Below are 27566 nucleotides of genomic sequence, written 5' to 3' on the forward strand. Positions count from 1 at the left end.
ACACCAGCTAATACTACACAACTACCCTCACCGGGTTGCTGTTTGAAGCAAGGAAGACTATCAGTGATCTTAACATATAAATGTCAAGTACCTACTAGGACACATCCATCAGCTGTGCTAACTTGAAAATATATTTTCACATGGCATCTTGCCATGACGTTCTCCGTTGACTTTAAACGTAGGAAAGTTTGTGACTGAGAAAAATTAGTAGGGAAGAAAATCTAACCCTTCATATTCTAATACATGGATAAAACACAAATAAATCACTTTTTAAAAAAACATCTCTACAGAGCGAGTATCTTTTAGAAGAGACCAAAACAATTCTCTGTTGTCTCAAAGGACAGAAAAGCAGAATTCTTCCTGAAATATGCACCCTTTCTTCCTAAGTCAGGTTCCCTCAGGGGCTTTTATCTCCCTGCGATTTGGTCCCCGGTGCTGCGGGCTACCCAGGCTATGGTGTATCATTCCCTTTGTTAACATAGAAGAAAAGATCCTCATTCAAAACATCAAGTGCTTCGAAAATAAAACAGCTCTGTAAAGCTTCTACATCCATGAAGAAGGACAATAAAAATGCGCCTTCCAGATCCTCTGAAGGCATTAAAACCTCATGTCCTTCACATGTCAAAAACCCTGCTGGAGAGCTGACATGGCACCAACCGTCACCGCGGACAAACCACCCAGGGCTGTGCCTATTAATTGTATTCAGCGGCCGAGGGAGGACCTATCTTCTTCTTTTAAAAAATGGTAGCTGAATAAATTTTCAAAGCAACCCTGCCAGGTTATAAATTCCGTGTATGCTTATCTCATATTATAGGCCAGCATGAGATGTTTATTCCTTAATGTGACTCAATATAAATTCTCACGTCTCCCTGGGAGAGCATAGCAATGACCCTATTCACAGTGCAGGAGGATCTCAAGGGTATATACACTGCAGGCTGGGATTAAGTGAGGGATTTGAGGGGATCCCATTTGTTCACTGAACCCCAAGGAATAACCACTGCAGGAGCCATCCCAGGATGTCTTGCTTTCTAAAGTTTTGCCATATTTTCATTTTTTGCTCATTTACTCTTTTACTACAAATGTATCGAGCACCTTCTCCTTATGGATCACTTACTCCTTGCTCCTCCTGCCTAAGACACGTTCTACCTCTAAGGTTTCTGGATCTATCAGGAGAGACTGGCCCACAGTGAGGTTTGTCACAAAAGACCGTGTGAGTGTTGCATGCACAGGATGCTGGGGGAACACAGAGGGCTCTGCACACTGTCCCTGTGGGAAGGGAGAGCCGGCTTCCAGCGGAGGTGGGCACGGGCTGAGCACGGAAGGGCGAGCACTGAGAACCACCACGGTGAAAGTCCATAGCATCTTCATTTGGCTGTGGGAGACCAGAGCGCAGAGGTCTGAAACGTTCGGTTGAAAATCCCATAGTGAGAAGCCTGTCCTCAAACCCTCAGTGCTAACTGGATGGTCTGAGAAATTTAACATCATTTCCCTGAGAAAAACATTTTAACCACAGAAAACTACAAGCAACACTTAAACAAAGGCCCGTGAACCTGCAATCTAGAATTAACCTGTTGTAAGTGAAGGTCCCGTCACATCTGCCTCACCATTTGACGGAAGAAACAAAACATGGCAGATGAAGTCAAAGTCTCCTCGGTTTCCATCGCTAGTTCTCAGTTCCTCTCTCCTCCTTCCCCAGAGGGAGCCCCTGTCATGGTTTTAACACGATCCTTTGAGTCTGTGTGTGTGTCTACAATAACACATACTATGTTATTGTATATATTTGCTAGTTTTATGTAAAATGCATATGTCACCGTGCATCTTACTTTTTTACCCAATATTACGATACTGCGATCTACTAATATTGACACATCCGGTAATATAGTGTAATATTACACAGCATTTTACAGGAATTAATGACTGTGCACATTCCACTATGTTAACAGCCTCCAATAAATTGATCTTTTCCCATATTCATGGCCACTTGGTTTTTTCTAAATTTTCACTACTACAAAGATGGAAAAAATATATCATGTAGTATATGTATGCAAGGGCTTCTCTAAAGTATATAGATAAATTATAAAGAAGTAGAAATAAAATTAATGAATCATATGGTGTTTACAAATTAAAATTTTACTCTAGAGGTAGCCAAATTGCTCTCTAAAATTACTCTGCCAATTTACCCTCATGAGAGAGGTGTGCAGAAGTTTTTTTTTCACGTCCTTGTCAACACTTGATATTGTCACACTTCTTTTCTTTTGTCCCTCTGATAGCAAAAATGACACCTCCTTCTTTTTTATGCATTTCATTGGTTTTTACAAAGATAATCATACTTTCATGTGCTTATTAGTCAATTAGGTTCTCTTGTCTCTGAATTAATTTATTGTATCCTTAGCTTATTCTAAAGTTGGGAGTCTTTTCTTATTGATTTATAGAAGTTATTTTCATTGTTTATATATGAATCATTTGTTTTAGACATTACAAATTTTTTCTCCACTCTCTTGCTTCTCATTTTGCTTTGCTTGTAGTATATTCTGTCTTAAAGAATTTTTTTAACTTCGATATCAAGTTCAAATAAATCCCATTAACATTTCAACTTTCTTTGGAAGTTATTTTGCTACTTCTGTAGAACAGTAGTGAGTAGTAAAAACACTAGGTTTCCACAAAATTTTAAGTTGACACCATTCATTCATGGTCCAAGAACAAGGATCTTGTAACCTCTACTGTTCACTCTATTAGAATAGTTTTCATTGCTTTATTGCTTCCTCACCCTCATTAGTTTTATACATATCAACCGCGATTCATTTGCTCCAGCACACAGATACAAACACTCAAAGTTTAAAAAACCAACAAGGTTTTCAATGAATTAAAAGATACATTGACCAAAAAAGGAAAAAATATGGTTAGTGTTTTTTTTCTCATTTCCATTGAAGTATTTTTATTTCAAGCATTTAAAAAAAATTCTGTGACACAATTACAAACAACAAAAAACCAGACGCAGTCCTGAAAGGTGTATATGTGTGTGCACTGAGTCAGCTCCGACCCCCGGAGACCCAGGAAGGAGCGCTGTCCACAATGCCCCGTCCTCAGCAGCCCACTCAGCTCCTGCAGACTCGTGCCTGTGGCTCTTTCATGACGTCAGTCCACCTCATCGCTGGTCTTCCTTTTCCCCTGCTGCCTTTCCTAGCATTACTGTGTTTTCTAAAGAACCCTGCCTTCTGCGGATGTGCCTGAGGCAGGACAGCTTCAGTTTTGTCATGTTGGCCTCCAGCAGTGATTCTGGCTTAATTGCTCTAGGACCCACTTGTTGATGATTCTGGCCGTCCAGGGTGTTGCTACAGCTCTCCTCCAACATATTTCAGGTGAACCAGCTTACATAATAAACCAGAGCACTTAATTCCAGCCAATTAACAACATAACCCTATGAGAGGGGAGGTATGCATCTCTACTAAAATCAGGTATCAGCCTATCCCATTTTACAGGTATGGTAACAAATAATGATACATACAGTATCATTACTTCCCTCTAAGCAGAATGGCCAGGAAGCACATTATCGCCTCCACCAGAAAATGGCTGATAATATGATTTGGAATAACTTGTAGTTTGAATTTCTTTGCCTTATTTCTTACTGTCCATATACCATGTTGGTAAAAGTTCACAGCTAAGTTCCATACTGTCATACCAAATGTCTGCCTTGAGAAGCAATATGTGAAAGTTGAGACGGCACATTGTTAAACACTCTCCTTTCAAATAAGGCCTGACTTTAAATGCCGTTCATAGTCATGAGACCACTTTTTCAAGAGTCACTCCCCCACAAAGGTTAGAACCTTGATGCTTATAGTACAACCTCCCCCTGCTGAGGGTGTGAAGCTCCCACACCCACCTCCTCCTCGCCATTCATGGAAACACACCTGGTGCATGTCTCCTGTCATCTACCGTGTCAGAGCGGTGGCCAGTGGATGGGCATGGAAGGGATCTTCACTTAGTCACCAGAAGTGAGTGAGCCCGCAAGGTACAAAGCCACAATGAACCCTGAGGCCAAACAGGCCTGAGCTACCCTAATTCCACTGGAGGAAAGACTTTCTCTGGAAGCCCTCTGATCATTTCTCAACTTCTCCAAATACTTTGCTCTTGCAGCTGTGCATGTACTTCCAGTTCCTCCGTTAAACCGAAAGTCCCTCAAAAGAAGAGGCAAACAAAGTATTACTCATTTCTCATTTGTCATTGTTATGTCATTGCTGCTCCTGGAAGGATTATGTCTTTATTCCTTCCTTCCACAAATATGTATTGTACATCCCTGTGTACCCAGCACTGTGCTGGACGTTAGGTGAATAAATGAGCTAAGAAGCAGTGAACGAATCAGACAAAACCCATGTTTTCATAAGGCTTGCATTCTGGAGGGGAAGACGGACCAAAAAAATAATTTCAAATAGTGCCATTTAAAAAATCTAAAAAGGAGATGCAATAGAGAGTAACGGGGGAGCACTCCTTGTAGGCGGAGGTCAGGGAAAGCCTCTCGCGGTGGCGGCACCTGGGCTGAGACCTACTTGACCTAGAGAGGCCGGTCACGTGCAGATCCAGGGAGCAGAGTTCTCCGAGCAGAGCAACCCCACGCACAGAGGCAGGGGTGAGACTGGTGTGTCCCAAGAAAGGAGGGCGGAGGCCAAGCAGCGTGATACCCAGAGCAGCAGTGCGGTGACAGGGGTTCAGGGAAAGGGTGTGGGACAGATCCAACGGGGCTTAGTGGATCAAGGTCAAGGCTACACTGTAGTTTACTCTGACCATAATGGGAAATGCTGGGGAGTTTTGAGAAGGGGAGCAACACCCTCTGAAGAACATTTTTACAGGTCGCCTGGTCTCACTAGGGAGAACTGACTGTAGGGGGGCCCAAGTAGAGACAGCAGCAAGGAGATTATTGTGACCGCCAGTTGAAAGAGCAGCTCCACTTTGGGGTATTAATCAGAAGAAACACAAACACTCAATCAACAAGACATGGTCACCCATATGTTCACTGCAACATTATTTACGACAGCCAAGATACAGAGGCAACCTAAGGGCCTACCCATACATGAGTAAATGAGGAAGTAGTGCATGTACACAACAGAATACGACTCAGCCACAGAGAGAGAGAGAGAAATCAATCAATCAATCTTGCCATCTGCAGTAACATGGATAGACCTGGATGGTATCGTGATCAGCGAAATAAGTCAGAGAAAGACAAATGTCACATGAGTTCACTTCTACGTGAAAACTAAACACCGAAATAAACAAACAAGCAGATCAGAAACAGATCCATGGATACAGAGAACATTTCGACAGTTGCCAGATAGGAGCATAGCTGGAGGAGGTGGGTGAAAAACCCAAGGGAATAAGAAGCACAGATTGGCAGTGACAGAATAGTTAGGAGAATGTGAACTACAGCACATGGGTTTTAGTCAATAATATTGTCAAAAATATGCATGGTATCAGATGGGTACTAAATTTATTGGGGCAATCACTTGTAAGTTACATAAACATCTAATCATTAAGTTGTACACCTGAGCTATGTAATATTGTACCTCAACTGTAATTGAAAAACTATTTTAAATGAATAAATATATTTCATTACTAAACAATTTGAATATCTAGAACTTCCCAATTAACCAACATTTAGTAGGTATTTTAAATTGCTGTCTGTGGAACAAAAAGGAAGGATTTAGGTCTTAATAAAAACCAATTTTGCCTCTAAAAGAAAAGATGCCGGCTTGGATTTGGCAGCAGTAGAGACAGTGAGAAAAGGTTAGAATTTGTTACATTTTGAGGTTGAACAAAGAATTCTGATAAATACATGTGGAAGAATATTACACAAAGCAAAAAAAAATCAATAAATGATGTGCAATGGAGTTACATAACATGACAGCCCAGCCTGCTCTTTACACCCACGTCAAGTGAACTGGCCTCACGAGTCATGGAAACGTCTGGCGTTCTCACTGCACCCAGAGCAACGTGGACCACACACACGCTCGTCTGGTAAGGAGGACACCATGGTCAGAGGCTGGAACTCACACAGAAGGAGCTGCACCACGGCTGTCTGGGGAGTCCTGGCAAGTGACTCTGGGCCGAGAGAGGCTTGTGCTAACAAAGGGTGTCACCTGCAGGACGAAATGCACAAAGGGCCACCCCATCCATCGTCCAGTCTAAAGACTAGACTGACGTTGAGAAGCCTGGTGGAAGCCCGCTTGTCACCCTAGACAGTGCAAGCACCACTTAGCCGTTAGCATGCTGCCAGGCACAGTGCTGAGCACTGAACAGGTATTGTGTCATTTAATCCTCACAAGCCAGTAAAGTAGGTGCTCTTCTTATCTGAAGCATGAGGAAAGTAAGGCCCAGAAACAGCACAGAAGGGTGAGCAGCCAGGACCACTGCACTTCGGTTCCAACATGGGGGTTGGAAGGAGCAGGGAGGAGGCCCCCTTACCCTCCAGAGAGTAACCAAATCAGCAGTTTCTGTCTGTAACCTCTATCGAAATATTTGGGCAGTCCATCAGTGAAATTGCTTTTGGGCAGTTCCGCTCTACCATTCCGAACTCAGTCCTTCCCACCCATCATCAATGCCCTGTGCCAGTGAACCCAAAAGATCTACTCTCATTCTCCCTGCTCCATCAACCTGACTTCTAAAGTACTTCTGACAGAGAGACGGGCATGTTAATGACTTGCCTCCAGGGCCGGGCTCAGAGTGCCTTCTTTCCCCAGACAACATCGATCGGACCATTGTGTCCAGTCGATAGACCTTTACAACAAATCTTGCTGGGGAATAAGTCAGCTTTTTCTGCCTTATGGTTTCTGGCTTGCAATATCCTTCAAATGAATTCCCCGATTGGAATATGCTGCAGGGGAAGTCTTATTACTTACTCAGGGCTCCACAGCAGGCCTGCTTTATGTGATAGCTTATCAGTGTTCCAAACCTGGGCCTGAAAATGTTTGAGCTAGTGCTGCCTCCTAGGCATATTTTCACTACTTCCAAGTGCATTCAACCAGAAACGCTATTGGTGACTAAAAGATCCAGTTTGCATCTTCTAAACCAAAGCGAATTTCCACTGTTGCCTCTATTTGGTCCTAATGTCAAAAGCCTGGGGACCAAGCGTTTGAGAACATTTTGTGGGTTGCTATTGGTTTAGGACTTTCCCATGAGTTTTGGATGTGTCCTACAGCCAGAGGAGAAATAAACTTCTCTACAGACATTGAGAAAATCATAAATAGGATTACATGGTTTGAGAGGACAAATGTGTTTCTGCTACTCATATAAAAGTTTTAAAGGGTTTCCTTTAAACACAAAGACAGGTCTCGGGGATTTCATACCTGTGCTTATCGAAGTAAATCACTCAGAGAATCACAGACTTGAAAGGGATCGTAAATGTACTCTGGCCCAACATTCTTAGGAAATTAAAAATGACAAATGAGGCCAACCAAACTGGTGTCGTTTGAAATTCCTCACCTTTAATGTTCGTGTGCCCTCAGCACCTCTCAAGAAACTCCTTTTAGGATCTGGTGTGCCTCTGCCCACCTCCCGCTGTCATTCCTCCCCTCACCCCTGGTCACTTTCACCAAACCTCCATCCCGACTGCAGGAGGCACAGACCCTTGTGGTTCAAGTTCTGGCTCTGAATGAGATGTGAGTCTGTCTCCACCCTTTACGAATGTATACACCTAGGGAAGTCATTTAATTTTTCTGCACCATTGTTTGTTCGTCTGTAACATAGGAACAAGAACGGTTACTGTTTCACTGCTGTGAACATTAAATGCCACTCTTGTAAAGCCCTTGTAATGATGCTTAGCACATACCGAGCGTGAAGCGAAAAAGAACTATCTGTCATTGTCATCATCAGTGTGCCCCCACTTCTGCTCCCCTTAGGATCAGCAGATTACCTCTCCTCCAAGGTCACCAAGAGAAGAAAGGTCATCAGATATGAGCCCCCTTGATACTAGACACCTGTGGGCGTCCCCGCCCACCACACCACTCAGTCCTCCTCATTCTGTTGGGAGTGGGAAGTACTCCTTCCCGCTCATCGGTTCCTGGCGTCCCAGCCCGTCCTGCGACTGTCTTCTCACAAGCCTTGTTCCCACAATTAAATGAGCTTCTCTCTCACCTGAACCTCTAGCTTCTCTCTTTTTTCTTTCGCCTCTCTCTCAGCCTCTAAGACTTCCTCACCTTAAAACATAAACAAAAGCAAACACACCCCAAACTTTCCTTGAGCCTGCATTTGCCTTTTTCCTAACTCCCTCTTTGCTCCTCCTTGCTGGAGTCTCAGCTAAGTTTCTGGAAGGGCAGTCTAAGACTTCATCATCTTCGTTTCACTCCCCCTCCCCCACAGCCATACATCAGGCCCTTCTTGCCCTAGTCCACCCAGGAGACCTCGCACTCCCTTCCCTAACCCCACTGTATGCTTCCTCAAGCCACGGCTCTGGCTGAGGCTGCCCTCTTCCTCGCCATGAGACACTCACATCTCCAACTGCTTTTCTCCAAGCAGGAGCTTTGTTCCATGTTTCTTTCCTACCCCAGCATCCAGTACAGGGCCTTGTGCACGGTGATCTTTCAATGGAAGTTTGCATCATGAATACACAAATGACCGTCTCAGAATCATACAGAATCATATGGTTCATTGAATCTAATTAAATGGGACAAACACGTACTGTGCTCCAACCACATACCAGGCACAATGGAGGCTAAAAAGATTAATAACACCCAGCCCTTGCCTTCAGGAGTGGTTTGTCATCAGTGACGGAGGAAGGCGGTGGAGGATTGATGATGGGACAGGGAGATGGATGGGGGAGGAGGATGATCAGAGAGCAGGAAAGAGAGGAGTGAGGAGAGAGAGGGAGGTAAGGCAGATTAATGTCATATAGGCTGGGGTATACATTAGGGTGCCAATAAAAGTAAAATATGTATGTGCTTTTCTAAAAAATCATTTAATCAAATCTAAAACGAAGCAATATGTCCAAGTCTAGTCAAATAAATCTTGCTTTCACTCTGGGGAACAAACTCCATGCAGTTCTCTGACACACTGGCTGTTTACACAGAGAACACACTGAGACCCAGGAACACGGACTACACGTCACAGACGGGGACTCCCTCCACTGACCAGGGGAACAGACTCAGTCTCCAAGGGAAGCCTTTCTTAACCTGTACATGCAAAGGTGTCTGTTAGTTCCTTAATCTCCCAAGTATATTCAGAAGAAAAAACAGAGAGAGATAGTTCCATATGACAGTCACTAATTTATTGCCATCTGGTCATTTTAACCTCTCAATATAAATAAAATTTCTCACTCTTCTAGATGAAATGATCAATCCTGATGACCCAGAGGAAACTGGGGTGCCACTACACAGCGGGAGGAAGGAAAACCACGCCCGAAAACCGAGGGGCCCTGGGGGGCACCTCTTCATACCTCCATGCCCACTAGTAAAGGGTAATAGAGAACATCAGCAATTTTTTTTGAAAAGGCAGGACGACTGAGATTTCGGGCCCTTCAGGAATGAAGCTTTAGTCGCTCACTAAGGGAAAGAACCCCAAGCGGGTGGGGTGTGGGCTGCAAAAGGGCGCATCTGCCCTGCTGAGCGGAGGAAGGAAGCCGCACACACCAGCACAGCCTCGTGGCTAAGGACAGCAAGGGGCCTGCAGTGGCTTTAACACTTTCTGCTGGCTTGCTCTGCAGGTGCATTCATTTATAGGTGCTACTTTCTTTTTTCCTCTCTTTCCATTTTTATTTCACTTTATAAACAGGTTGTTGGCTATTAACTTTAGTATCTAGAGAACAACATTCAGTGGAGCTGTGACTGACCGAATTTGAGAAAACTTTAATGTAACCGGCAGTGGGTACACAACTACTGGGACTTGATCTCGTCATTTGAGGAAGCAGGTGAGAAGGTCTTTACACAGGACACGGGTAGCTGTACCTTATTAGAGGGAAACGTAGAGTTGCTCTGTTGATCGGTAAGAATTCAAGTGTGTGTAGGAATGTGTGTAGAGGAGCTATGGAACCAGAGGCATAGATTGTGACAGTTGTTACTTTATTGCTGCTCAGTGTTAAATTCATTCTTCCTTGCCTGCTCTGCAAAAATGAATATGGGCCCTTTAAATAGTTTTCTTTTCCCAGCTGGCCAAATCTTAAGCATTTTCTTTAGAGGGCACTGGAGAGACCTTCCAGGAGGAAAGTTGTCCATGGTGGATCTAGTGTGTTAGCCCAACTGACTCCTGAGGTGCATGTGGCCACGCCAGCACCCAGGTCCCGCCCTGTGAGCACAGCGGGTGGACTGGCTTCTCCAGCACCCAACTCTGTGGCGCCTGCAGCTTTCACAGTGCCAGGTTTCTGCAAAAGAGGCTCTAGCTTCCTGCAGCAGCTTCTCTAGCATTCAGCTCCCGCCAAACACGGAGGCTAGCAGTCCCCATCAGCCAACAACTTCCCTGAGCATCCCCCTGGGGCTATTTTGTAGCAGAGAGCTTCTAGTAAGATGCTTTGCCATTAAGAGCTTTCCCAAGTGTCCCCTAGGGTAGATTTCTAGCAAGTTCTAGAAGGCAAATTTCTAGCGAGTTCAGTAATGCACTAAGGTCAGTTTCTCAGTTGGACAAGCCAATGGTAAGATGTTAACAAGAGGGGGAACTGGCTGCAAATATATGGGAACTGTCTACTATGTCTGCAACTTTTCTGTAAATTTAAAATTGTTCCAAAATAAAAGCTTTACTCAAAAAATATGGTGATTTCTGTCTCCTGATTGGACACTGACTGATACAAGGAACCACTCTTATTATCAATACAATCACTTTATGGATCTAATATGTACTATCAAATATACGACTAACGAGAAAAACAAGATCTTTGGAAATGAGGCCATTCTAGCTCTGCTACTCAGTAGATTACTAGAACACGCATTTCATTTCAAGAATTATCTGGCCAAGAATAAACAAATTCTACCACCCCAATGAGTGATGCTAGTAAAGCAACCTCTGCGGATACAACCCAGGCAACCAGACCCAGCGCTCTGGCTCAGAAGAGCATTTTCTTACGTGCTTTGAAAAGATGCCAGAGAAGTTTTTCTCTGAATGCCTTTGAAGATGTCAGACATCTGTCCATGTTTATTTATGCTTCTGTTCGTTTTTAATAAGCCAAAACATGAGTTGTAGAGAATAAACTAAAAGTCGAGGCACTACCATCTTCCAGGATTGAAAGAACCCGTGTTCGCAGAGTTCTAGAGGCTTCCTTCAAAAACAAGTCAACTCCCAAATAAAGCAGTTCATTTTCGAGAAGGCCTACCCTGAAAACAAAGCACCCGTTTATTTTAGAGACGGCCTGAACCAGTTCTTGAGAGTCTGAGACCCCTGTGGGCTCCTGCTTTGTCTTCACAGACATGGGTCAGCCTGACGTCTGAGCCCGTGCGGGCGCAGTGCTCGGGACATGGCGCACGGACTCGGCTGGAACTCTCCCACGCATGCACGCACACTGGCCTTGGAATCAGCAACAGACCTCACTTTTTCAGTGACAAATACATCCACTCTTCCCTCTCCTGCCGGTTTATGTTATTTTTCCTCAAAATGTGTAGGCACAACTGATTTTTAAGCTGGAAAAGTTCCTGAAAGCCACATCACATTGGAGGTCAGCCGGCCAGAAAAATGGACAGGAGCCAAAGCCCACATCCCAGACACTCCGCCTCCACGGCATGTGAACAAAATGCGCCCTCTCCTCCCGATCTCCAGCAGAAGCAAAACAAAACCCTGCGAGACAGTTATCCATTGGAACTGGAAGCCTGTCAGGGGCAGAAACACACACACACACCGCCTGTCTAAGACACAATAAAGGGCTCTTTCACGCAGAATGTTTTGTGTGCAGACAGCGGAAGGGATGGCCAAGCGATGACACAGCCGAAGCAAGCAGCTCTACCAAGATCATAAGACCTCGATTCCAAGTGCGCGCCAGTGAAAGTTCTCCAAACCAGCTTACCTACACACCAGGAAGTCCTTTCAGACTAGTTTCAGAACGATGTTTTGTAGCAATGAGGGCACATTCGTGCTGTCGTGAGGGCCTGCCAATTTTTAAAACTACTGTATCCTTTCTCTAAACATAATGATTTGTACGTTACCGGTTAGTTGCCCTTTGATTCCTTCTCATATTTTCAAGGGGAAACAAAGTATGAAGGAGCAGGAAGTGTTCACAGTCCTACACACAGCAACAAGTGAGCCGGAACACTAACGTTTTAACTGTGAAATTTAGTAAAGCAGCTGTGTTCCATGACATCCCATCATTTAACACTCATAATACAGAAGATGAGACTTGAAGTGCAACCTGCTTGTAATGCAAAATACCACACTGTAGAACTGTAATTCTAACATAACAGAGACAGGTTATATACAATACTATGTTTAATTAAATACCAAACTGTTCATGAATTTTCATTACCAGTATTTCTCCCCAAAGTTATCTCAGCAAGTGCTCATTACTTGCATCTCAGAGTGTACAGAAAAATAGCATCAGCACTGAAGATATCAATTTTACTTCTAAGTTAAAACCAACAAGTGATAAATTTTAATCACCAAGAAAATATCATAGATAAATCAACAAGTGGAAACAGAAGCTAGAAGACAGTAACTATGTTACCACCGCTGGAAAATGCATCCGTGTTTACAAAAGTACCCACATCAGATTAGTGAAATGTCCTTCGTCCCAAGTACCTTTCTCTAAACTCAGTTCTGTGTACAACGCATGCACAGATTGAAAGGAAACTGTATCACTGAGTTGGGCCCGGGAATCCACACCACATTCTGCTGAGGGACGAAGAGGGAAACCATGGCTCAGGGTAATCTGCAGACAAGGGGGCCCTCCCAGCACAAACATCCCGAGACAGACAACAGCAGGTGGAAACTCACCACTGGAGCAGTTGGTGCCCCCCCAGCCGGGCTCACACTGACAGGTGTTTGGAGCAATGCAGCGACCATGGACACATTTATCAGCACAGTGGGCTGTCAGAAAGAAAAATCAATCAAATAAGGAAAGTTGGCACGAGAAGCTGCCCCCCACCCCCACCAACAACACAGCTGTTTTACATCCCGGTCTCAAGTATCTCTTAAAAACAACATGCATGCTTGATAATTTTCTTCAATCCATTCCTCAGCCCTCCTACAGTCTGCGGTGTAACCAAACAATTCTCCTTCCTATTTTGATATCTCCAGATAAATTCCTTCATTTCTCCTATTTAATTCTACTTCATGCTCAGTTAGGAAAGAAGTTTCCAGGAAAACTGCCTAATCCACTTAAAAATTTATCAGTGACCACCAAATACATTGGCAGTCTTCTTTGTTTTGGAGGAGGCATCTGGGCTGTGAATGCAGAAACAAATCACAAAGCAAGGTATTAGGACTCCGGGGAGACCAAGGAGGCCGGGAGGCATCCCCAGTCACCTTCACCAGAAACAACAGTCATATTTCTTTGGGCACATGCTGTTCACAATCACGACACAGCAGAACCACATGCCCTGTTCCTATTGGAGGAGAATATTTGAAAAGTGTCACCCAGGTCTTAGGAAACAGTCAATCTCAATTCCTCTTTCATCAGTGGCCATCCTAGGCGTGACCCAACCCATAGAGGTTAGGGGTGTCATTGAACTATGAGCAGATGGGCAGCTTGATCACTTCCAAAGCAAAGCTCAGGGGACCAACAGGAAGGGACATTGAAAATACTATTCTGTGCTGAACGTTAATGAGCATTCCTTTCGATCTTAGTACCCTTAATACTGACAAAACGTTTTTGAAAATACCAGAATATAAGAGTAATTTTGAGAACAATTTGGAAGAGTTTTAGGCTAAGATATTCTAAAATGCTAGGTGAGGATGAGATAAGGTACCACATGGTTTAGAGAGAAATTTTTGAATGCATGCCTTATTACAAAACCAAAACTAAAACAGGTCTACTGTCAAAATATACCATAAGCAAAATAAACCTCATCTCCAGATCCACCAACCAGTAACATTTTTATGTATGTAGAAACTTTCAGCAATGTTTTCCTATATATTTTTCTTCTCAAGGAAAAGAAAAACAGAATCATAATGTTTTCAATTTGCCTTCCCACTTAATATAATGGGAAAATATTTCCATGTTATTAAAATTTTTATGAGCTTTCTATATTGGGTATATATATATATATATATATATATATATATATATATATATATTGCTGCACCAAAAATGAAAATGGTGATCACTTCTAAGCTTTTTATCAAAAAGATTTAGACATAAGGGAAAGTCATTTTAGGTAAAGAGAAAGCAGAAGCAAAATGCAGAAAGAAAAACAAATGAAAATGGGGCCTGTTCGGGCACACTGTTTGGAGCAATAGCTTTAAAAAGGGAGAGAGGGACCTTGGAAACAAAACTAAGGTGTTGGGGCTTTATTCTGGGAATTAGCTGGGAATATGCTAATGAAAAATATAAATTTATTACAAAAATCCATCAGGTAGAGGGCACCACAGAAGGATAAAGGGACCATACATTTCAGGAAAACACAAGCTCACTCACTCACATTCCCAGAATAATTTTTTAGCGCCCAGGCAGTTTGGTGAGGGGTGCCAGGCCAGCTGAGCCTGAGATGTTGGCGCAGAGCAGGAATTCTGACACTCGAGTTTGAAGGCGATGCATAGGAACCTTCCAATATTTGATTCAGACAATTACATATTTATGCATGTGTTTGATTATAGATGTGCTGTTCTTTCGTAAGGACATAGCTCTGCAGTGCTCTATCTTTAAAATTTAGATAGGGAAGGATCGATTAAATGGTGCACAAGGCTCAGGTCTAGGGCATGCTCTGGACACTATCTCACTGCTCCTGCGGTGGAGTGCGCACAGGACACTGGCTCACAGAGAGAGCTCACACCCACTGGAAACATGCAAATGGGGGAGCACTCACTTGTACCTACCGATGACGATGACGTCGCTGTTTGCAACGTACAGCGATCCGCTTTCAGACCCAAATCTACCAATTTCTCCTCCTTCAAAAATCTAAAACTATTTAAAATTCTCTGTGTACATCTTGAGAAGTTTTAACAGTCAGATGCTATTTGCTTTTAATATGAAACTAGAGTTTTCTAATACACTGCATTTAAAAGAAAACAAAAATTGGGGATAGTGGTTGACAAAAAAGAAGTGCTACCCATTTTCTCGAATTTCAAATTCTTATATTTATTTAAGAGGCTTGTTGTTCTTCCCAACTAATTTTGTGCGAAGGAAATGTTACGAATGTTAACTTATACGTTTATATCAATAAAACACTAACTTAGAAGACACACAGATGGCCAACAGGCACGTGAAAAGACACGACATCATTAACAATCAGGAAAGTGCAAACCAAAACCACAATGATCTAGGTATCACCTCAGAGCTGTAGGGGCGGTCATTATGAAAAAGATGAGACCCAACAAGTGCTGGCGAGGATGTGGGAACAGGGACCACTGCTGTGCCGTTGGTGGGCATGTCAATCAATATAACCAGTCTGGAAGTTCCAAAAAATTAAAAATAGAATACCATATGACCCAGCCATTCCACTTCTGGGTATCTAGCTGAAGAAAATGAGAATACATTCGAACAGATACAATGTACCACCATGCACATCGCCGCATCACTTAAGAGCGGCCCAGATACGAAAGCAATCTAAGTATCCATGGGTGAATGGATAATGAAACTGTGGTGAATACATGCAAGGAAATATCATTCAGCCATAAAAAAAGTAATAAAATCCTCCCATTTGTCACAACACAGATGGGACGCAAGGGCATTATGATAAATGAAATCAGTTAGGCATTGGAAGACAAATACCGTATGATCTCTCTTATATGTGTAATCTTAAAAAAACAAACCCAAGTTCCTAGGTACAGAGAAGAGATTGGTGATGATGAGAGGCACGGGGTGTGGAGTAGGAGAAATGCGTAAGCTATTTTATTTCTAGTTTAAATGAACTGAATTTTAAAAACTATTACTTCACTTATCTTTATATTTTGGGCATCTGTATAAGATTTCATTGGACAAAAGAATCAGTTTCACTTCTTGAAAATTTGAAATCCGAGACCCCGGGTTGGGTGAAAACAACCCAGCGTTTCCTCTCTACCTGGGAGGGGAGGCCACGAGAGGAGAATGTGGGGGTCTCAGTTATTTGCTCTGCCCATCTTCTCTATCCTTTCATTTTTTCCATCCCTTTTCTTCCTTTTACATCCTTTGACCACTCATCTTTCTCTCCCCACAAACCAGTGCTTTGATGTGCATAGTTACCACAGAGACTGCATATTAAACTTTGGGTTGATTTGTAGTTGTGTGGGCTCTTAACCCTGGTGTGACCCCAAATATTCCACAGTATCTACCTGAATCTAAGTAGGAAGAAAGGTAAGACTGAGCAAGCAGCTCTAGAATCTTTCTTCCAATATCATAATGGGTAAAGAAATGCATGTTAAACATGCGCCCCAAAGGGTAAACACTCAGGATTGCATGTGCTAGGATTCCAATCAATTCTTTCTTGTTGCTCGTTTTGTTAATTCCAAAAGAGGGGATAATAAGCAAATTTCTACATGTAAGAATCAAAGATCTGCTTCAGAATGCTTTCAGATGGCTGCATAATCCTATGAATGCTCCCATGTTTGATTCCTGGTGATACAATGTTTGTGTGTTATGACATGAACATCAAGAAGTTTAATTAGAATAGAAGAAAAAAATCCCATGCAGTCATTTGAAATTCCAGGTTATAATTACGAGAATCTGGAACTAACAAACTAACATGTGACCAAAGTCTACAGCAAAATGTGAATAACCAGCAGAAAACAAATTGGTCTGTTAGTTAATTAGGAATTGGAAGGGGGAATCAGCTTTCCTAGTAATTTTCTTAATTAAAGTTTAAAGCCAATGGAATTACTTCTGAGCATTGAAGCCTAAAGTCAAATAATGATCTAAATGATGCGCATTACTGTGGGTAGGGATTCTAAATGGAAAGAGCACCAGATTCTACATCCATGGTGCAGAATCTACACATGGCATTAGACTCTATTACCCAAGTGCCACCTCTGCCCCAGGTCCTTAGCCNAATAACCAGCAGAAAACAAATTGGTCTGTTAGTTAATTAGGAATTGGAAGGGGGAATCAGCTTTCCTAGTAATTTTCTTAATTAAAGTTTAAAGCCAATGGAATTACTTCTGAGCATTGAAGCCTAAAGTCAAATAATGATCTAAATGATGCGCATTACTGTGGGTAGGGATTCTAAATGGAAAGAGCACCAGATTCTACATCCATGGTGCAGAAACTACACACGGCATTAGACTCTATTACCCAAGTGCCATCTCTGCCCCAGGTCCTTAGCCCACCAGCTCCTGGCTCCGCGCACCCACTGGCAGCCTTCACCCAGTCCCTCCGAGACCAGCATAGGTGACTGGAGCTAACAGAGGTGAACAGAGGGAGCTGCAACACTCTCTGTGTTGTCTGATGCCCCGACTCACCCAGCGGCAGGAACACTGACTGGGGCACGAGTGGTGGCAAACACAGCCTGTCCCCTCCAGGAGTCCAGCTGTGCTGGATCCCTACCCAAGCTTCATCCTCTCTGTCAGCTTTAAATGCCACCTACTCCTGATGTTGAGCTTCATGATGAAAACACGGCATGAGAAACCAAGGTAGGACTTCGCCGAGATGGAGGCATAGGTGGAAACACTGTGCCTTCTCCCACAACCAAGTTTGAATACAACAAAGGTTTGGAGAAACAAAGACACAACCAAAGGACAGAAAATTGAATTATACGGAAGTCCCACTACATCTAACTGTTCAACGGGATGGTAAGAGGGGCGGAGCCAGCAGCGAGCAGGGTCGGGCTGGACAGGGCCCCCGACCCAGGCGCGCAGGCAGACGAGAACCAGTTGGGGTGCGGGGCAGACCGCGGGTGCATATTCGCACACAGTGAGACAGACCACACAGGCCCCAGGGGGCGAGGGCTGACGGCAGTGGCACACTCACGTGCAGTGAGACGAAACGCGTGGGCCCGGTGATGGCAGCAACTGCAGCACCGGTGAGGGCTATGGCGGCAGGCGGCAGACAGGACGCCAGAGTCCCTGTTTGATCCCGCCCCCACATACAGCATCACAACCCAGCGACTTAGTTGCCCTGCAATACCAGTGAGAGCCATTGTCCCTCTTTGACCCCACCCCCACATACAACATCACAACCCAGCGACTTAGTTGCCCTGTTCTAGTGAACACTTTAGGGCTCTGATCCTGCTATGGAACAGGCACGAACAACCCGAAAGATGGCACAAGAAGAACTCAAAGTCCAAGAGCCAATAACTCTCAGCGACCAAGAAATTGCCAGCCTCTCAGAAGCACAATTCAAGACACTATTTATCAGGATGCTCACAGAACTGGTAGATTATAGTCACAAATTAGAGGAACAAAGTCACAAATTAGAGGAATATATGAAGGCTAAACTAATTGAAATGAAGGGAGATGCACAGGAAACCAATAGTGATGGAAAGGAAACGGGGACTCAAATCAATGGAATGGACCAGAAGGAAGAACAAAACATCCCACCAGAAAGGAATGAAGAAATGAGAATTCAAAAAAATGAGGAGAGGCTTAGGAACCTCCAGGACATCTTTAAACGTTCCAACATCCGAATTATAGGGGTACCAGAAGGGGGAAAGAAACAGCCACGAGTGGAAAACGTATTTGAACAAATAATAAAGGAGAACTTCCCCAGTCTGGCAAAGGAAATAGACTTCCAGGAAATCCAGGAAGCTCAGAGAGTGCCAAAGAAGTTGGACCCAAGAAGGAACACACCAAGGCACATCATAATTACATTAGCCAAGACCAAAATGAAGGAGAGAATCCTAGAAGCATCAAGGGATAAGGGGACAGTCACCTACAAAGGAGTACCCATCAGACTGTCAGCGGATTTCTCAAAAGAGACCTTACAGGCAAGAAGGGGCTGGAAAGAAGTATTCCAAGTCATGAAATCCAAAGACCTACAGCCAAGATTGCTTTATCCAGCAAAACTTTCATTTAGAATGGAAGGACAGATAAAGTGCTTCTCAGATAAGGTCAAGTTCAAGGAGTTCATCATCACCAAGCCCTTATTATATGAAATGCTAAAGGGACTTATATAAGAAAAAGATGAAAAATATGAACAGTGAAAGGACAGCAAACTCACAGTTATTAACAACCACACCTAAAACAAAAGCAAACCAAGAGGACAGCTAGATCAGGAGTGGAACCATAGAAATGAAGAACACATGGAGGTTAGCAACAGGGGAGTGGGAGGAGGAGAAGGGGGGAGAAGGCACAGAGAATAGCATAGATGGTAGGTAGAAAATAGATAGGGGGGAGGGCAAGAATAGTAGGGGAAATATAGAATCTAAAGAACTTGAGACACGTGGTTATAAACTAAGGGGGGGGGAGAATGGTGGGGGAGGGAGTGTGCGGGTGGAGGGGAATGAAGGGGGGAATAGAACAACTGTAATGGTATAATCAATAAAATATATTTTTTAAAAAAAAGAAACCAAGGTAGGGTAAGCCCATGAATTTCTCTTGGAGAAAATCCCGAAGTGAGCTAGAACGGAGAAAGGGAATGGAGGTCCCTTAGTTCAACAGCTTAGATTTCAAGGAGAGATGCAAAAGAGGCATCATAAATGTGGCTTGGGCATCAATGGAAACAGTCATTTTAGTTCTCGTTCACATCTCTTCTTTCTCTTTTTCCTAAAGAGCGATTTAAACCAGGAAAAGTTCTCAAAGGTGATATGACCTAGATAACTGATTTCTCACATCTCCCCTCAAGAAAATCATGAAATAGCATATTCTGGGTTTTCAGTGGTCTCTGTTAGAGGTCGGATGGAAGCGGAAGCTCTGGACCCACAGTAAGTACACTGCTGCGGACCCATCAAGTTGCAAGGGGCAGCCAACCCCTCCTTTCCCTTAAGAACTGGAAGGCAAGAGACACCAAGGAGAAGAATCCGCCACGTGTTTGCAGTGAAAGCTGTGGACAGCCTGTCTGCCTGATGAACAGGTGAGGATTGACAGGATGACCCTGGAATCTTTTCTAATTATGCTCCTGTTTCAGCCTTAGTTCCTAAATCCATTTAAATCCCATTATCAGTGCTACGGACCTCATTCCTTTCATTTGCAAATATTTCACTGTAATACTGAGAGCCACTAACTATGCTCAATAGCTTTCTCTTCTGCCGTGTGCATTTGCCTTAGTATTTACACCTAGGGCACGACAAAGAGGGGAAAGAGAGAGTAGGCAGACAAAATACTCCTCTGTAAACCAATTATCTCTCTAAACACGGGCGCCTACTATGGTCCAAAAGGATATAATATAATCAATTCATTTAAATTAATTTGAAAAATGTTTCTATGTCCAAGTATTCTTCAAAAATAACTGCCCCATAACCCTTCCACCTAATCCATCTTTCCTCAGAAATCCCTTCTACTCTGGTCTAATGAATGAAAAACATAAGTCACAAAACTTATTCTTGCTCATTTATTCTGAGTTGGTATTGAGGAACACAGATGTTTAGAGTGAAGGGTGCCTTTACTGAATATCATTACCATACTTTTCCAACGAGGAAACTGAAGCTCAGGGCATGGAATGATTGTCCCAATATCTACAGCTGGTGTGAGAAGCACACATAGGGTCAAACCCTGGTGCCTGACTCCCACAGGAACAAAAGTGCTGATACGTTTTCAAGAGTGGGGGACTGGCAGGGGTGAAAAAGATGGGAGAGGTTGTGCTAAGCCAGAAACCAGGGCAGATGTACTACATGGCTAGGAGTCAGAAGATTCGAATGAGGAAGACAGAAAAAGCAGAGTCGACCTCCAAAATAAACTGTATCCATTCCATACTTTTGTTAGAGGCCAACTACATGCAGTGTCTACAAAATGTAATTGCCTCAATTAATGTTGAGTTACGTCAACAAATAATGTTGACGTACAGAGAGGAATCATTTTGTTTCCATATTTCCAAATGTTACATTGCAGTCTGCCCTCCCCTGTTTCGTATTTACTGATATAGCAGACAAATTGCTGTTGTGGATATAAAGACAGCAGATGAGGAATGCAGTTCACAGAGTTAGTCACCTACAGGCCCCTTACACTGAAAAAACAGAGAGCAGAATGCTGGGTAATAACAGAGCTGTGAGCACAATGCTATGAAAGCACTTTTAATAATTCCGTTTATATGAAATATCCATGTAGTTAAAGCTATAGAGAGAGAAAGTGTATTACTGGTTACCTAGGGCTAGGAGGGATCAGGAGTGAAGGTGGGGTGGTAGCTAGTGGGTATAGGGGTTTTTGTTTATTTGTTTTTGTGTTTGTTTTTTGTGGTGATGAAATGTTCTAAAATGGTGTGATGGTTGTCTAACTCAGTGAATATAAGTAAAGTCACTGAACGGCATACTGTACATGGTTGAATTATATGGCATGTAAGTTCTGCCCCAATAAAGCTATCATAAAGAACCCCGTGGTGCTGCAGGAAGGAAGCCATTAGTTCCAACTCGAGTGAGGTCAAGGTGGGTCTCGTGAAAGAGAGGACATCTGAACAGAGAAAGTAGACGCCTTTGTAAGCAAGTTGCAGGGAGAATGGCAACAACAGCTGCCTCAGACCCCACTCTCCTTCCATTCCATCCCCAAGGTTGCATAACCCGCCATGTGGGGTCAAGGGCTCTGGCCTCCCACCACTGGTGGTTCACGTCCACAGCCTGCATATGTGGCTGATCAGTCGCCGAGAGTGAGACAGCACTGGGGGCCCACCAGTTTGCACCTACTAAGTGTACCGAAAAAGCATCCACATCTGAAATTCCTTTTCCTCCACTCCTGATAGGGCCTTTATGACTCCTAAATACAAGTACTAAGAGCAATGACTAGCAGTGTCTTTGGCAGACATTGCTAATCACATACCAAATATGCATTCTTCCCTCCACCCTTATTCCAGAATGCCACTTTCACTGGGAGAATAACATTGCTGGCAATACAGGTCATTTCCCAGCCCTCATCCTGGCTTGAGGTGTCCATGTGGAAAACAGTGCCGGGGGACAGACTTAATTTGTCAGTGTAATGTCCCTTTTCTTTCTCCTTTATATGCCTGATATGTGGACGGCATGACTGAATTTGCCAAAATCAGGCAAATCTGAGGGAAGGGCCCAGAGAATCGTGGAAACCTTTGCTCTGAATTCCTTACACAGGTGAATAAGCATCACAAACACCCAGTTTCAGGCTTGCCAGAACATAAAGATAATGAACCCCAAGTGTGTATATGTTCCCATTTTTCAGATATCTATTTATTGCAGGCAAACTTGATTCCTAACTAATACACTGCCTCTTTGGGATACATTTCAGGTGAGTCAGTTCCTAATTAAAAAAGAAAAAAAATCCACAATAGCAGAAAACTATCTCCAGAAATGCCAGAAAAAAAGCATTTGACAAAATCCAGTACCCATTCCTGATAAAAATAAGTAAATTCTCTGCAAACTAGGACCAGAAAGGAGCTTCCTTACACTGATAAAGGACAAATACGAAAAACCTACTGCTGACACTACACTCAGTAGTAGAGAATGAATGCTTTCCCCCTGAGGTTAAGGACATGACAAGGATGTCTAGCCTCATAATTTCTATCCCATATTGTGCTGGAGGTTTGCAGCAAGTGTAATGAGACAAGAAAAAATTAAAGGACATCCAGATTGAAAATGAAGAAGTAAAACTGCCTTTATTTACAGATTATGTAAATATATGTATGTAGAAAATCTGATGGAATCTACAGAAGAAGCTACTAAAATAAGAGAGTTTAACAAGGTTGCAGATAAAAACCAATGCCCAAAATTTAATTATAACCCTATACACTAGCAAGGAACAATCAGAAATTGAAATTTTTAAAGCCATTTACAATAGCATCAAAAATATGAAACACATAGAGATAAATATGCCCCAAAAGGTGAAAGTACTATACACTAAGAACTAACAACACCACTGAGAGAAATGAAAGAAATGAACAGAACTATCAACCAATCTGACCTACTTCATGTTTATAGAATATTCCACTTAACAACAGAATATGCGTATTCTCTCCAGAGAGACAGACCTTGTCCATGAGTCAGATGACTCAATGTTGTTAGGATATCAGTTCTTCCCCAAACCGATCTATACATTCAATATAATACCAACCAAAACCCCAGCAGCATTTGTTGTGGAAATTCGCAAACTGATTTTAAAATTCATATGTAAATGTAAAGTACCTGCAATAGCCAAAACAACTTTGAAAAAGAAATACAAGGTTGGAAGACTAATGCTACTTGACTTAATGACTTAGAAAGTATGAGAACCAAGAAAGTGTGATGTTGGTGTAAATGTACACAAATAGATCAATGAAACTAAATAGAGCTCAGAAATAAATCTACACATACATGGATAATTATCTTTTGATGGAGGCATAAAGGCAATTCAGTGAAGAAAAAAAGTCTTTTCAACAATGCTGGAAAAATCAGATATCCATATGCAAATAAACATGGATATATAATTTCATACCATGCACAAAAAAATAACTCAAAATGAATCATAGACCTAAATGTAAAACCTAAAAAGTATAAAACCTCCAGGAGAAAACATAGGAGAAAACCTCGGCGGCCTTGAGTTAGGCAAAGGTTTCTTATGTATAGCGCCAAAGTACAACCTACAAAAGAACAAATTAATGAATGTGTCCATCAAAATTAAAAAATTTCTGCTCTTTAAAAATCACCATTGTCGAGAGAATGAAAAGATAAATCACAGACTGAAAGAAATGGTTTCAAAAAATACTATCTGATAACTTGTATTCAGAATATATAAAGAACACTAAATAAAAAACAAACAGCTCCGTTTCGAACAAATGAGCAAAAGATTTGGACACATCACTGAAGAAGATGTACTGAGGGCAAATGAGCTCACAAAGAGATGCTCGCTGTCATTGGTCACTAAACAGTGCAAACTAAAACGATGACAAGGTAACGCTNAAGTATAAAACCTCCAGGAGAAAACATAGGAGAAAACCTCGGCGGCCTTGAGTTAGGCAAAGGTTTCTTATGTATAGCGCCAAAGTACAACCTACAAAAGAACAAATTAATGAATGTGTCCATCAAAATTAAAAAATTTCTGCTCTTTAAAAATCACCATTGTTGAGAGAATGAAAAGATAAATCACAGACTGAAAGAAATGGTTTCAAAAAATATTATCTGATAACTTGTATTCAGAATATATAAAGAACACTAAATAAAAAACAAACAGCTCCGTTTCGAACAAATGAGCAAAAGATTTGGACACATCACCGAAGAAGATGTACTAAGGGCAAACAAGCTCACAAAGAGACGCTCTCTGTCATCGGTCACTAAACAGTGCAAACTAAAACGATGACAAGATAACGCTGCATGTATAGTCAAGAGACTGAAAGTTAAAGAACAACTGGGTCAGGTGTTGGCAAAGGTTAATCTGAAATAAGTGCAGCTCTCATACATTACTAGTGAGATTATAAAATAATAACCACTTTGGAAAAGTTTGGTCATTTCTAAAAAACATTCACAGCCCTGACTGGTGTGGCTCAGTTACTTGGTTGGAGTGTCGTCCCACAAAGTGAAGGGCTGCCAGTTCGACTCCCATCAGGGCAAATTCTTGGGTTGTGGGTCCAGTCCCAGGTTGGTGTGTGGGTCAGAGGCACCTGATCGATGTTTCTCCTTCATATGGATGTTTCTCTCCCTCTCTTTCTCCCTACCTTCACCTCTCTCTAAAAATAAAATCTCAAAGGAAATATTCATGGACATTTAGATGGTTTCCAGTTTGGCTATTTCAAGTAAAGCATCTCTAAACATGTGTGTACTAGCACCAAATGATACGAACACGCCACTCCTAGGCATCACACAGGGAAACGGAAGCAGACTTCCGTATGAAGACCTGGGCAGGAATTGTCAGAGCAGCTTTATTTGTGATTGCCAAGAACTGGCTACAATCCAAATGTCCATAAACAGGTGAAAGAGAAAGAAATTGTGAGCTATCCATGCAACAGAACAGTACTCAACAATAAAAGAAGAAGTGAACTAATAATCCAGACAAAATGGATGAATCTCAACATGACTACTCTGAGTAAAAGGCATCAGACATTAAAAGAAAAAAACAGACTGTCTAACTCCATTTATATAAAGCTCTAGAAAATACAAACTAACTTTGAGTGACAGAAAGCAAATCAGTGGTCACCTGCAGCAAGGTGCGGGGGGCAGGTAGGAGTGGACGGGAGGAATTACCAAGGGGTGTGAAAAATATTTACACGTTATGAATAGTTTAACCAGCATAACTGAGGTGAAAGTGTCCTGGTTGTACATGAGTGTACATGCCATCCCTATCAAATTGTATGCTTAATTTGTATAGTTATTTTATGTAAATGTTCATTTAGTAAAGCTTTTCCAAATAAAAGCTACGGTGTGAGGAGAGCTTCCAGGGAGGGACAGAGAGAACTCTCTATACACAAATGAGGGCAGATTTTTTTTTAATATAAAGATCTGAGCTAATATTGAAATACTGCACACACTTTGCAGTTCCAGTAAGAGTCTATGGTCACTGAAGGATGAGCTCTCCCAATGCTTATGAAGGTACTGGCTTTAGACTTTCCCAGGAAATATTTATTTGGGGAAATGCTAACACTAAAATTCACAATGCAATACCCTACTAAGCTTTTCCTTTGCAAAGTGAATGACTTACACAGGAAAAAAAGTCCGTGTTGAAATAGACTATCATAACAGATTCCACACAAGGGATTGAAATACCATCTGTGGAGCACATAATCCTATTCATTTATTTGAAAATGGAAAGAGGTTTTAGTTTAATTCCACCCGTATACAGGCATTATCTATTTTGGCCATGACTCTTGCATTGTCTCTTTGGGTTAAATCAGATTTGAGTAATAAGCAATACGATCCTAATGGGCCGTAGTTTCTAAAAATCAACAAGCGCTGAACTTTCCTAAGCACAACTTCCTAGCAACTGAGCCTGTCACTGGTCTGATGATTCAGACCAGTGAACTGATTCAACTGGGAAAAGATTTCAAAATCCTCAGCATACAATGTAGAGAAGAAACCAGATGGAAGGCACCTTCATTTGAAATAAATTACGTCCCTCCTGGAACTGTTATGGTTATGCCTGTGAGGAAAGAATGGCGATTCTACGGGAAGCACCGCACCAGCCTCTTCTGTTTTCAGAATGGCATTCCTCTTGGTCCAGCCACTGTCTATGGCGTCACAGAATCCGCTCACAAATATTCTGCCCCACAGCACGTTTCCCACCACACAGCATTTCCCCCAGTCTGTCCTGTCTCATCTTGCTGACACTGGTTTCCAACACTTTCCTTCTGGTCGGTCCTCCGCTACCTCAGAATCACACGTTAACAGGAGAGGCCAGCCTGAGGAGAAGTGAGGGGGGGACACCAGTGTCTTCACTTTCTCCTTCACTGTCCCGCCCCTCCTCCCCCCTTGGTGCTGGTCCCTGGACATTTCCTTTCGGTTCTGGTGCCCTTGGGTTCCTTCCGCTCTCCTTTCCTCCCTACACCAGCTTCAGAAGAAATGGACTTGTCTTGCTCAGTGGTCAGTGATGAATAATGACAGCTGGGCTTGTTTCCCTTGTCAGGGACGGCGGCCTTTCAGTGTCATAGCCTTACACCAAATCTGTAAATTAGGTGGTCAAATTTCTTCAAAAAGGGCAGGATGAAGGGTGTGAGAGAATGCTGATAGCAGGACCTTCATTATCAGAACACTCCACCAAAAACCAAGGACCACAAACTCAAATCTGTCCAGAAACCAGGTAGGATCAGAGAGGAGGAGGCAGGGCAGGTAAGGCCTGGGGAAACTCAGAGAGAACTTGTGGATCTGACAGTACAGCTCTCAGGGGTTGAAAGGTATAAACTTCAGTGATAAATAATGTCATGAGGATGTCATATGCAGCATGGTGACGATAGTTAATCATACTGTACTGCATATTTGAAAGTTTCTAAGAATAAATCTTAAAAGTTCTCATCATAGAAAAAATGCTAACTTTGTATGGTGATATGTTACCGAGACTTACTGTAGTAATCATTTCACAGTATACACATATATTGAATCATTATGTTGTACACCTGAAACTAATATACTGTGTCAATTATAGCTCAATAAAAATAAATAAAGGAAAGGACGGCCCCCTTTCATTGTCTCCTGTCTATTGGCACATAAGAATGTCAGGCCATGAACCCACAGAGGCCCATGCCCAGACACATCATGAGTAAAATGCCAAAGATTAGGGGAAAGAGAGAATTCTGTAAGCCACGAGATCAAAGCAGCCAGGTACCTACAGGAAAGCTCCCATAAAAAAATCAGCTGATTTTTCTACAGAAGTTGCAGGCCAGAGGGATTGGCAATCATCAAAGTGATGAATAGCAAAGGCCTATTGCTCCGCCCAGCAAAGCTGTGATTTAGAATCAAAGGACCGATAGCGAGCTTCCCAGATGAGAAAAGGCTAAAGGGACTCATCATCACCAAACCAGTGTTACAGGGAAC

At 42.6% G+C, this 27566-nt stretch overlaps 1 protein-coding gene across 2 annotated transcripts in view; it reads right to left on the reverse strand.

Annotated features, from left to right (window-relative positions):
* Positions 1–27566, reverse strand: part of MEGF10 (multiple EGF like domains 10) — a 124618-nt gene that overhangs the window by 69221 nt on the left and 27831 nt on the right. For both annotated transcript variants that reach the window (XM_037028513.1, XM_037028503.1), the window contains exon 4: positions 12889–12981. In XM_037028513.1, coding sequence (XP_036884408.1) covers positions 12889–12981 — 93 coding nt within the window. The remainder of the gene's footprint in view (positions 1–12888; positions 12982–27566) is intronic.

This window comes from Sturnira hondurensis, unplaced genomic scaffold (assembly GCF_014824575.4).
Source record: "Sturnira hondurensis isolate 20B ecotype Veracruz unplaced genomic scaffold, ASM1482457v3 Scaffold0001509, whole genome shotgun sequence".
Classification (NCBI taxonomy): domain Eukaryota; kingdom Metazoa; phylum Chordata; class Mammalia; order Chiroptera; family Phyllostomidae; genus Sturnira; species Sturnira hondurensis.